Below are 13,409 nucleotides of genomic sequence, written 5' to 3'. Positions count from 1 at the left end.
TTCATTACTTCTCCCCATTTTTTGATGGGGTTAATTTTTTTTTCTTGGTAAGTTCTGTCAGTACCTTGTATAGTTTCTATATTAGACCCTTATCCAATGGGTATTGGGTGAATATGGGTGGCTTTGGTATTCTAGTCACTGTTTCCTTTGAGGTACAGAAGTTTCTCAGTTTAATGTAGCCCCAGTTGTTTACCTCTGCTTCTACTTGTTTGGACAGTAATGATTCCTCCTGAAAGAATTCTTTAGTAGCAATGTAATTGGAGTGTTTTACCTATATGTTCTTCTATATACCTTACAGTTTCGAATCTGATATCAAAGTCTTTAATCCATTTGGATTTGACTTTTGTGCATGGTGTTAGATGGAGGTCCAAGTTTGCGTGTAGCTGACTGTTCTTAGGAAGAAAACCTTAATGATTTTTTGGGAGAAAACACAGCTGAATATTACTGTTAATTTGTTTACCATAAATTTTTGGGTAAGAGTTACCGTGATAAGGTAGAGTAATTAGTACATGTATAAACTTTGTTACTAATGACCAGTTTGTTGTAGGTATTAAGTAACTGTTACTTAAGTATTTTTTTAAATGCATATAAAACAAATACAGAAGGTAGTTACCAAATACAAGTTAACTAAAAAATTTTATTTTAGATAGTAGAAAATTAAAATTATATTTTTAAACATATATATTTTTAAGATTGGAGAAAATTTTTTTTGGGGGGGCAGCCACTGAAGGCTGTTTGCAAATGTGGTTTGCAGAGAAGGCATTCTTGTTTATACATATGCAAAGTAAGGTAGCCATTGAGTATAACAAAAGATAAATTTAAAGATTTTAAGAGGCTGAAAGCACAGAGCAACAAGTAAATTTTTAAAATTGCAATAAGTTATGTAGCTCTGATTTTATGATTACTGTAACATGAGGTTAAAAAGCATGCTTTATTACTAGAATTTTACCATATAAAGCATTAGATTAGTGTTTTGAAAATAATTTGGCACTAATAGACTGACAAATGAAATGGCCTGATTAATTAAATTGTTAAAGTTGTAGACTTTTGGGGATAAGTTCCCTTATACCAATTAAAGGTACTAAAATTTGTTGAAAATTTGAGGACATTATTTGTAGATGAAATACACCTTCACTAAATTAAAACCAGTGCTGACAGGTGGTATATGCCAGCTATTTGTTAACATTAGAAAACTTTTATTAAGGCTTAAAGATGGAAATGATGAAAATTACCCTTAATTAAAATATAAGTAAATAAAATGCTAGATGTTATTAAAGACGATTGAAAATTGGTTTTTAGATGTATTATTATTTTAGATAACAATAAAGAATTAACACAATTTGATACCAGTTTTAATATTATTATGACCAATGATAATATTACACAGTAATAAATTTATGTGACCAAGAAAAAAAATTTTTTTTCTTAAAATTAAGTTGTAAAAATATTATGTATACACAAAATTAATACTATGGTTAAATCTTAATTAACTGCAATATCATTAGACAATTTTGATTTATTAAAAACCTTTTAGAAAGAGAAATTTGGAAACCTTGAGAAATTTTGTCCTCATTCTGATGACCACAATGAGCTCTCTGTGGGGGAGGGTTCCTTCCCCCTCAGGGCCTAGAAGCCTCTCGAATTCAAAGCGCAGATTTTTTTTTTTTCTTTGCTTTTTTCTGAGGCGAGGTTTTGACCTAGGAAAAAGCTGTTTTTTTTAAATTGCACATTTGTAATATGCTCACACATTGTCTTCAGACACACAATTTCAATGCACACTTAGACAAACTTTTAGATTCACACAGCACATAAATTGACAAAAATAAAGGTGAATTGCAGGAAAAAGATGAGATGAGAAAAATTGTGGGAAATTTTTGGACGTTTCCAAATTTTTCCCGCCAGATTTTTGCTGGCTATTAATAAAAAATTGTTTTAGGAAAAGATAAGATAAGGCCTTTTTAGAAGAAAATAGAAGAGTCGACTCTTAGTTAAAAAGGGAGGTTTTTCAAGAGCATGCTCTGCACCATCCTGACTGCAATATGGGATATGCAGACTCCAGGATCTTTAATACAGAAGCATGATACCAACAACAGAGACTATGTGAGGAATGGAGGTGTATTGCCACTACAGACGATGACTTGAATTGGACAAACTAGTTTGCCTGGAGCCTAGAGTCAGTCCTGTGCCAGGAAACTTCAGGGGTAGGGTCTCCTTGTATTTAGACCATAATTTGTCTTTCCATGTCCCTTATGTTTTGGTGGGCCTATGCAAACAAATGCCACTTTAATACCGTTTTTTACTAAGTTCCCTTGACGCTAATCCTTAAGAAAAATAACCCACTAAAACTTTTGAGGTTAACTTAAACTAGTAAGCATGTGCATGGAACTAGAGAAATGTACTTTGCCCTCAATGTTTAAGGAGTTACATAAGTCTAATGTCTTTAGATTATATTGTGTGCTGCTAAGAAATAGTATGTACTACAATTGGGGATTTGAGGGACAAAGTAATTGTATTGTACATGGGTTTAGTTTTGTTTTTCTTAATGTTCTTTGGCTGAAAGTTCAAGGCTGGGATATCTTCGATGGGAATACCGTGAATTTTGTTTATGGGTGATTGGGCTTCCACTGTAACTTTACCCTGTCCTCTTTCTTTGCATCTTTGTTGTCATAATTAAAATAAAAATAATAATAATAATAAAAGGGAGGTTTTTGAAGAGAAATAGAAAAAATTAAGTGCATTTGTTTACCTTTATAAATTTTTAATTGGCGAATTTCTACTTTTGTTGCATTAGCTATGATCTGCAACTTTTACTGATACACACATATTTATTATTATTTAAAGAAAACATTTGAGCAGAGACTTATGAAAAAATTTATGCATTAGATATGCAAAAATGTTATTAATCATGATTTATAGACAGTTTTAAGTACATCTCTTCCCCGTATAGTATACAATGAATGAGGTAGAATATAGGGCTGGAAATTTCCTTCGCTTACACCATTTTTCCAAGTTAGGATATCAGCACTTTTTAGAACACTTTTAGGCAATCCTAGACCCCTCAAAGGGAATGGAATGGGTTCCACTGCCCAAGAGTGGGGCCAGTCTTTTCCAGCGATGCAGGAAAAGTCTGCTCCGGTATCCACGTGGCCTAAAATATCTTTGTCCTGAATTCTTATAGATGTTACAAGTGGTTCTGAGGTGATCTCATATTTCTCAAACATTACAGGAGAACAAGACTCAGTAGCATGAGAAGATGCAGCATACAGATTGTTTTGTTCTAAAAACTTTTTTAACTTTATGCACAGGAGAAACAGTAGCCAAAGCTAATTTTGATTCATCTATAACTTGGTGTTTTCTGGGGGATTCTTTTGTTTTTAAGTTTAGAGATGCTATAGAAGGAACCGGCATATCAGCTGTTAAAGGTTTTGAGCCGTCCTTTGCTCTATCAAACCACTGATCGCTAGTTTTTCCTTTAAAATTTATATTGGTATTCTGCCTGGACTGCTGACCATGACTATATTTCATTTCTGCCCTGGTAGCTTGTACTGATTCTTTTTTATCATCAATTACCTCCATAACCTCTGTTCAAATTGTATAGATAAGATGTAGATGGGCATTAGGACCATACGTTTTATATACATTTTTGATATCCTGCTGTACTTGTAGCCAATCCTCCAAACATAGAGTACCCCTCTCAATAAACCAGAGGCTATAAGTTTCTAAGAATAGAATAAATTGCTGTATCTGCTGTGGAGATATGGCTGAACTCTTAGCTCTTAGAATATACTTTATAGTATCAGAAAGAATTGTTGCTTAGAATAATTTTGACCCATGTTCCCGTATACCTTCTCGCCTTAAAACCTGGTACTTTTCCAGGGGTTCCTAGGCAACCGGCGAGGTCCAATTCCATGGCCTGGAAATGAAAAAGAGAAGGAAAAGAAAGGATAGAAGGAAAGACAGAGATAGCTTACCTTTTCCGATATGGCCCCTCGTTGAAGCGCCAATTGCTGTGAGCCAAATTTTGTTTGCAGTCTACAGCACCTGCAAACAAATCCTTCGTGGAGTTCGGGAAAAATTCCACGGGAAAAGGTGGGCACTAGGAATGGCTAATGACGGAAAATATATTGTAGAAATGAAATGAAACCACGCAGATTGCATGGGGACTTCATTCAAGGAACGAAGACAAATTTATTTTTTAAGCTGGCAGCTTTTAAAGGTTAGAGGCAGGGAAGAGCCGGTGCAAATTCTAGACATCAAAGAGGCTGGGAAAAGAATGAAGGACTCTAGCTTAGATTAGCATATAAAAGAGCTGAAACTGAAGGTGAAAAAAGCAGCTAGTTTTGGGTTCGCTTTGCTTTGGGTAAAACAGAAGGAAAAAGTAATTATCGGGTGGAATGTGAGGAATGTATCAAAGTTTCGGGGGGGAAAAAGTGAAAATTACTTTATTTTGAGCTAAGTAATGAAAAAACCTGAATTTAGGCGCCAAGGTAGAAAAAAATTACAGGGAGCTATTAAGTGGGAGATCTTTTGGCGGGATTAGTACTGTCCTTTGTAGTAGGAAGAAATTACTAAGGCCTGATTTCTAATAAAGGTTTAAAATAAAGAGAGAGATAGTTACAGCCACATATTTAGAATTATTGCCAAACCCTCCACGCAAAGGGTCAAGTGATTTTGACTACTCTAAGCGGGCCTTTTTGGCAATTAATTCCTTTTCAGGAGGACACTACACTATTTGGTGTGTTCTTCTCCTAAGTGGGAATGTGGCAGCTGACCAATTGTCCCAACACCACTTTTTGAAGAGGCTTTCCTTGCTCTATTCTGCATATTTTGTCCTTTATCAAAAATTAATTAATATGTCTGGGGAACAGTCTCTGAATACTCAAGTCTACTCCTTTAATCTGAGGGTTTGTCTTTATTCCAATACCATGCTGTCTTACTGACTATTGCTTTGTAATACAATTTAAATTGGGGAAAAGGATGCCTCCCATCTTTTCCCTAAGGGTTACTTTAGCTATTTGTGGGTGTTTATTGTTCCAATCGAATTTCAGAAGTGTTTGATTCACTTATTTGAAGAATGTCATGGTAAATACCACCTTTATAATTTGATATTTTCCTCCCACCAAAGTCAACCTGTTGACTTCTTATTAATAAGACTTTACACACAAATCTCAATATAGTTATCACCTTATGTATCTGCCACTCTGCTAAATTATGCACTCAAAAATCATTGAAGACTATTAACTTAATTCTATAAATACTATCTAATGATAAAAGTCAATGAAACTAAATGGAATGAGGAGTCACAGGTTAGCTAGACAAAAATATATTTTATGACATGAGTTCATGTGTTAGACTGTCCACTGTTCATCAATAATTTTCAAAGGGGCATACTACTGGGAAAATAATTATATTTTAGACAAAGCAAATTAATGGGTATTAACTGATTTCAAAGCCCAAGGTGGATCATTGTTGAATAATTTATTAATTCTATAGCACAGAAATAATGGGGCTCATTCAAAGCTCAATTCCAAAGTCCCATAGTAATTTAATATTCTAGTAGAAGTGAAAATATGAATCATACTTTGGCTGGGAGGAAATTCTGAAGCAGCAACCTATAAGGATTACTTCAAAATGTCAGAAAGTGACTGACTGCCTAGGATCAGAGAGAGAGCTCAATAGACTGAGTGTATGACTTGCATGATGGAGGCCAGTTTAGATCCTCAGCACTCCAGTTTTGCACACCCCAGGATGGTGCATGATCCCCAGTGGGATTACACATGATCCCTATGGGAATTGCACATGATCCCCCAGGCAATACTGGGCTTAGCCCCTGCACAGAGCTACTGTTGCTCAAAATAAATAAATAAATAAATAAATAAATAAATAAATAAATAAATAAATAAATAAATAAATAACAGTGACAAAAAGTGAGACTAGCCACCTTTGTCAGGATAATACCTTCATCAAATATTTAGGGTCAAGTTAGTATCAACCACAAATAATAAGTCAACAGAGTTTGTGAGTAGGAATACAGAGGTTAGTTAAATTATTAATGCAGTTTTCACTTGTGATTTTTGTGTCTTTTGGTATCCTAATCGAAGGATATCAACTCTACATTTTGGGGGTCTTTTGTTTGTTTACTTGATTTTTGGTCCATGCCCAGTAGTACTCAGCACCAACTTTTTCCTCTGTACTCAGAGATCACCCCTGATGTGGCTCAGGGGACTGTATGAGATGCCAGTGATCAAACCCAGGTCAGCTGCAAGCAATGCAAGCTCCTCACCTGCTTACTATTGTTCTGGCCCCTCCAACTCTATTTTGAAGTCTTCTTGGTAGATGGCCAATCTTCCTTCCAATGAAGGGCTGCCCTTCACCGTTGAAAACATTTTTAATTTTAAGGATTCTAGGGAAAGAAATCTCTTTTCCCTTTGTGTCTCAAGTCTTAAAGTACTTCAAAATTGATTATTCTGATCATCTTAATCGTGGGGTCTAAGGATGTTTTTTTCAGTACCGTCTAACTGACAGCAAATTCTTGTATCTGCTCAATGTGGGCAAAGGCTGGCAGCTGAAGATGACACTATGAACCCTCCTTGTTTTCCAGAATGTGACACTGAAATCCAAGAAGCTTAGGCCAGCTGGAAGCAAACTGAGAGTCCTTTTTCTCACATGATACTTACTTTGCTCTCTTCCATTCTCCCCTTTCTTGAGTTCTAATATGATAGAGAGAGAACCCAAGACTGAACAGTAAGCATATCCATTTCCATAAATATCAGATCCATTTCTTTATTAGATAGCTCAGGTGGACAGAAGGAAAAAGTTCAATGTACAAGTTTGACTGCCAATTGTTAGTTTCTGTTGTTAGTGGAGATTTTTTTGTGGTGTCTTTATGATCTCCCAAATACGGACTCTTTTGTTTGTTTCTATCTGTGAAGGAGTTAGTTTCCACACAGTGACAGGTGGGTCCGTTCTCACCTTTCAGCCTTCTGTAGTTCTCTGCAGTTAGCCAGAAGCTTCGAGATTCTTTAGTGCTCTAGATTTATATGCTGAGAAAACCAAGATGTGTAAGATTCTTGTAGAACAAGAACTGACAGCCCCATTGGGTCTATTGTACCACACTAAAGTCTCCCCAAAAGAAAATAAAGTAGCAGTTGATGTAGTGAAATTATTTTCTCGTTCATTACTTCAATGAGATTAAGATTCACCTAAGACTAGCATAATAAAAACTACCAGTCACATACTTATGTTTAAATCAAGGACCTTATATCTCAGCTGCCTGACCTTAGAGAAATAGTTTAATGTCACAGAGTCTCCATAAATATGAAGCATTTATCTTCACTAAATTCAAAAATAAGCAAATGAGATCCTTTCTGTAAAATGCACAGTAGTGTTTGGCATCCATTCATCTATTTGATAAATATTTGTAGGAGACTTCCTAGGTGCCAGACAGTCCTGAATACTCCTGGAACTTACTCTATAAATATACTTGCATGTAAATGAGATTGAAGAAATATTATCTCTTTGCCCATTACCATCATTTTGCTCATCTTTGCGGTACTAGAAAGCAGTCACTGTACCGTAGTCTAGATTCCATTAGTAAGAAATATTATCAAGAGATTTGCCAACCATATAAAATCACATTGCTGCTGAGACTTTGTGAGTTTCTTCTCTTTCTTATGCTTCAGAAGTTGCCTTCCTCTGACATGTTCTCTCCTTTCTCCTAGTGTCAGTATGTATACCTACATCAGTGTGTAAGAGATGTCCTCAGAGCAAGGAAGTTACGGAGTGAACAAGAAAATCCCTTATTTCCAATCTATGAAAATGTGAATCCAGAATATCACAGAGGTAAGAGCATACTTCACGAATATACAGGTTCAATGACAAAGAATGGATCAGCCTAGAAAGCAAGAAATACCAACCACCCTTTCCATGTGAAATGCCCATCTTGCCCTGGGCCCAAAGGTTTGAAGAAAAGGCTCTCAGAGAGTAAAGAAACAGTGAAGAGAGGCAGATGGGGAAGAGATGACAACAGATGATCACTAATTTCATGTGAAACCTCATCTCTCTAAAAATGCCCCACTGTTAAGAAGAAAAGCTTAGGGGACCAGAGCCATTGCACAGAGGGTAGAGCATTTGCCCTGCATGCAGTTGACCCAGATTTTATCTCCAGCATCCCATATGGTCCCCCAAGCAATGGCAGGAATGACCCCTGAACACAGAGCCAAGAGTAAGCACTGATCACTGTTGGGTGTGGGCCCCCAACTATATGTACATATATATTGTTTATTATTAATAGTAGTATAGTACATACATATGCATATACATATATAAACAAACAATAATAAGCTAAATTTCTTTTTTATTTTGGTTTTTGGGTCACATCTGGCAGCGCTCAGAGGTTACTCCTGGCTCTATGCTCAGAAATCGCCCCCGGCAGGCACAGGGGACCATATGGGATGCCGGGATTCGAATCACCATCCTTCTGCATGAAAGGCAAACGCCTTACCTCCATGCTATCTCTCCAGCCCCAATAAGCTAAATTTTTTGTTGCAGTAAAGAGCATCTAATTTTTCTTCTTTTTTATATTTTTCAAATGTTCTAAAACAGGTGTGGAAATTAAAGGGAGGTAAAGAAAAGTTGGTCCATACCCAGCACTGCTTGGGAGTTACTGCCCAGCTCTATACTGAAGTGTTTCTTCCATCGGTGCTTGGATCAAATCTGGGTTTTTACATGCATCCCAGTCCTTTGAACTATCTCTCTTTATCCCAGTAGTAATATTTTCTAGGTTAAAAATATAGAAAAAAAAGTTGTATATATAAACTGTATAAAGCACTCCTTGTTCAAACAGTAATGACTTGAAACATGAAGGGCCCCCCAGGGCTTTCCCCACCATGAATTATTGTGATTTTGACTCAGGCTTTCATGAGGTGATAGCTAAGATGTTGGCTGGGTATCAGGTCACTAGATAGTCTGGCTAGAGAATTAAGGCAGGTGGGAAGTTGGGGATCCCCTCACATGCTACATCTTTTATCTCCATTTCTTTTTTATTTAGTTGCTTTGTGGGAATTTTTGTTGTTATGGTTGGTTGGTTGGTTGGTTGGTTGGTTGGTTGGTTTGGAAACACACCCAGCAGTGCTCAGGTCTTATTCCTGGCTCTGCACTCAAGGATTGCTCTTGGCAGGTACAGGGGACTGTATTGGATAGCAGGCATCAAACCTAGGTTGGCTGCATGCAAAGCAAAGCCCTACCCACTGCATTATCTCACTTCGATTCCTTTATTCTTTTTTTTTTCAATTGTGTGTGTGTGAGTGTGAGTGTGTGTGTGTGTGTGTGTGTGTGTGTGTGGTGTGTTTTGGCAAGGCAAGCACATAATCCCTATACTATCAATCTCTCTGACCCACTCTCCTCATTTCTAAACTATGTTCAGTTGTCAGTGACTCCTAACTTGCATTTTGCTCTTTACACCCCTCTTCCTGACAGGCTAGTCAGTGTGTTTCACAGTTAATCATCTGTAAAGCACAAATACATGAGGCAAGCTATTTAAAGGAATCCTTTTCTTATAGCATAACCCTTTTGTGTAGTAAATTATTACCCCCTAAGTTATAGTTATCTGTGTAGTAAATTAAAGTTGTTGCCTATCAGATTTGGGCTCTGGGAGATTTTAGATGTTCTTTTGTCTTGGCTTGTTTTAGAGTCTATTTTTAGAGTAATTCAGAGTGTATCTGCAAGAAGCTAACTATACTTCAGAAAATTGGAACCAACAAGCAGATTAACATTAAGATGAAGGTCTCGCGCTAGAAATAACTAGCGTCAAGCTGTAGGACCCTGAGTGAGACACTTCATTTCTGGAGTCATACTGGAGAGAATGAGTGCCAGATAGTAGAGAAGCTAAGGGGCTTGGTTTGTATGCAAGCTACACCAGTTCAATCCCTGGTACTACATAAGGTCCCCTAAATACTGCCAAGAGGGTTTCCTGAATCCAGGGCCACTATTATGTATAGCTCAAGTCCACGTCCCCCCAAATCTAGAAGCAGAAGGGGATAGACTAGACTCTCTGTCCCCCCCCCCCCTTTTTTTTTGTCTTTGGGCCACACTCGGCGGTACTCAGGGATTACTCCTGGCTGTCTGCTCAGAAATAGCTCCTGGCAGGCACGGGGGACCATATGGGACACCGGGATTCGAACCAACCACCTTTGGTCCTGGATTGGCTGCTTGCAAGGCAAACGCCGCTGTGCTATCTCTCCAGGCCCTCTCTTTGTCCCTCTTAATCTAAATCATCTATGCTTCTCAATGGAATGTCCAGGAGGTGAGAAGAGGAAGGCTATGAGCCCAAACCATATTCAGCCCTAGACATTTCCATTAGTCCTTATTTGTAATTGCCATCAAAAGAACAAATGATGATACATTTGTTAATATATACATTTAATGTATTGTAAATGATACAATTGATAAATCTGCCCCAGTTTCTAATTATAATATTCTTCCTTTCAGACATGGGCTATTCAAGACACTGAGAAAATACCTGAAGCTCTCCTGGAGGGAAAAAATTTATTCACTGTGTGATTTAAAAATATGCAAACAAACAAACAAACAAACAAACAAAAAACGTGCTCCATGCCTTACATAGATGCCAGCAAAGCCTGTTGATACTATATATAATTTATTAATCTGGAGAATTTTAAAGAATTTATGTAATTTAAAGGTAACATATTATTGTACAGAATTGTGTTTTGTAGGTTCTGCTGTAAATATGTATTTTTTTCATGCTGTTTAATATTAAGGATTGCATAGTGATTGCTTTTCCACACTAAGTGTTCATGGATTATTCTACATAAGCTAATTCAACTACATGATAGGATGAGTCTGATAGCTGTGGCAGTAATTTCAGGGGATCCCTTGGGCCTTTACTTGTTTTTATAATTACTAAACAGGGTAAAGGCACGGCTAGAGAGAGTATGACTGACTTTGCTGCATTGCTATCCTATAATTCTGGGTCCAATACTACTCTGGATAAAATTTGCCACCAAATGAATAGGGGAAACGGTGCCTGGAAGGATGACACAACACCAAAACCAGGAGGTGGTTGTGCCAAACTAAGTTGTTCTTCCCACCTTTCTTCTACCAGAGGTTAAGCCAAAATGGTCAACTCAGAGGCAACATGCAAGACTGAAGGCTCTAAGAGAGAACAATCCAAATCAAAATGAGGAATCACTGATGTTAGAAGCAATTTTGTACTCCATGTGCCAAGCACCACCCATAGTGGGAGGAAATGATTTCCTTCACCTAGACTAGAGAATAATGCACCCTATAGGACCATGGGTCATGACGGTGTGAGACAAGGACAGTCACTGTCTCCCTTCCAAGGCTGCTTCCTGAGGACAAATAGCTTTGGCTTTCCCATTCAAAGATGGTCTGGTGGTAGACTATAATCTGGATCAAAGAACCTAATAGGCATAAATGTCAAAATATTAACATCTAGCTCATTTGAAGGGCAAGCAAGCAAACATAAAACCTCAGTGGCATAGTATAAAACTTTCCCAAAGATGGTTAGTGAATTGTTAAGGTCAAATGTAAAGTTGTTATTCTATACTGTTTAATGTAAAAGACATTGTAGACTCTATCAGGTTTATCTTCAGCATGTTTGCCTTTACAGGCTTTAACAAATTTCATTGAGTCAGAAAGAGAGAATTGTCTAGTTAAGGCTCTACTTAAGAATTCTGAAGAATTCTTGAGAAAAATTTGAAAAGGTATTTGTGTTGTGTGGAATTTTTCTGATTATGTGAGAAAATATCCTTGGAAGATTCTCTCTCTCTTCTCTCTCTCTCTCTCTCTCTCTCTCTCTCTCTCTCTCTCTCTCTCTCTCCAGACTTAAGTATAGACCAGGTTTGTTGATTTAATAACTTTATTTGCAGAAAGGGTATATTTCTTTTAAAAATACATAACTTTGCTACCTACTGCAAAGTCCTATATGTAAAAATACAATGGGTGTGACAGGCCAAGCATTAAACATACCTGTGCTAGTTATGTAAGCCTATATTCAAACTGGAAAGTTTCCAAGAATATATATATAAAAACAAAGGCAAAAAAAAAAAAGAAGAAGAAATGTGAAGAAGGAGACTCTAAATTCTCCATTTCATGGTGCTCAGAGCCCTTGTGAAATGGTGGCAGAATTGGGCTCTGATTCTGTTTCAGAGAACCAGGTAGATTTTTTAGAAATAAAAAAACAACACCTTAGTAATGTGGAAAAAAAGACTATCAAGAAAGAGATTTTTGCAGAAATTTTGTGCTGTCAATTAAGGAAAACCTTCCTACATTTTTTACACAGACTTTTAAACAAATGTAAAGCATTTTAATACACAGAATGACAAACCCATTTTTGGCTTTTCATTCATTACTTTTGTAAAAGCCTGCAACCTGTTCAGCGGTGTATTAGAAACCACACGTTCATAACACAAAAAGAATGCTTTATGTTCTTCATCATAAAGTTAGAATTGTGGTTACTATTTCCAATGAAGCTTGAAAAGGGGCCTCAGTGAGGCAAGTGCAATAACTAAGGAGTGCAGGACAGCCTCCCAAAACCACCCCCAAAATGCTGCTGCTGCTGCTGCTGCTACTGCAGAAGATAATTCTAGAGAGAAAAGAATGTATTGCACACAGCAGGAATGAAAATCATCAAAATCTATACATTCGCAACAGTAAATAATGCTGCCAAACCCTGGCAAATCTGGAGTAGAATCAGAGCTGTGAAAATGGGCATGACATGGGGAAACTGTATGTTCCTTTTAGTCTAGTCCAGGAAATATTTATTTCTCCCTTCCACCTGTCTAATTTTAAATCTCCTTAGCAACAAATATTTCACTATCATCTCTCTCGACTGCTGCAGACTAAGTACATAATTGAGTTGATTTATTTATTAAATTTAGGAGAAAAAAGGAAGTTTCTTTGACATTCAGCTCAATCGGTTGGATTTTAATTTTGTCTCATCAGGGGTTAGGACTTGGTAAGCACCCCATTTCCTGTCATCGTGGGCATCCTGCGTGTGCACCTGTGCGAACTCGCTAGTCATCAAGGCTCAAAGAGCTCTTGAGCTATCAAGTCTTGGGAGAGTCCTGTCTTGCATCTTAATAATCCTTTATCCAAGTTCTTTATAATTAACTCCTTTAATGCCTACTCATTAAATCAAATTTCTGTTATCGTTCTGTTGGTCTCTGGGTTACAGCCAGTTTCTCAGCTCTTAAATCAGATTTATCAAAGCATCAGATCCCTGTCTGAGCTTACACACATTTTCTAAAATTTCTAAAAAAATCTGATTCCTCTTGTTGACCACTTGTCCCCTTCTCCCATTGGAGGTTTTGCTGGTTTGCAATGATGTCTATTGTTGTTGGGTTTGGTTTTCTGTTTTTGTTTTTGCA

At 37.1% G+C, this 13,409-nt stretch overlaps 1 protein-coding gene across 1 annotated transcript in view; it reads left to right on the top strand.

Moving 5' to 3' along the window:
* The window catches only part of PTPRR (protein tyrosine phosphatase receptor type R), a 357,511-nt gene extending 346,752 nt beyond the window's left edge, over positions 1 to 10,759 (top strand). The window contains exons 16-17 of the mRNA XM_049782793.1: positions 7,722 to 7,842; positions 10,489 to 10,759. Of these exons, the coding sequence (XP_049638750.1) occupies positions 7,722 to 7,842; positions 10,489 to 10,511 (144 nt within the window). The 3' untranslated portion in view covers positions 10,512 to 10,759. The remainder of the gene's footprint in view (positions 1 to 7,721; positions 7,843 to 10,488) is intronic.
* The last annotated feature ends 2,650 nt before the right edge of the window (positions 10,760 to 13,409 follow it).

Source organism: Suncus etruscus, chromosome 11 (assembly GCF_024139225.1).
Source record: "Suncus etruscus isolate mSunEtr1 chromosome 11, mSunEtr1.pri.cur, whole genome shotgun sequence".
In the NCBI taxonomy this organism is placed as follows: Eukaryota; Metazoa; Chordata; class Mammalia; order Eulipotyphla; family Soricidae; genus Suncus; species Suncus etruscus.
Note: the sequence above shows the minus strand (reverse complement) of the source record. Positions and strands in the feature narration are given on the sequence as shown.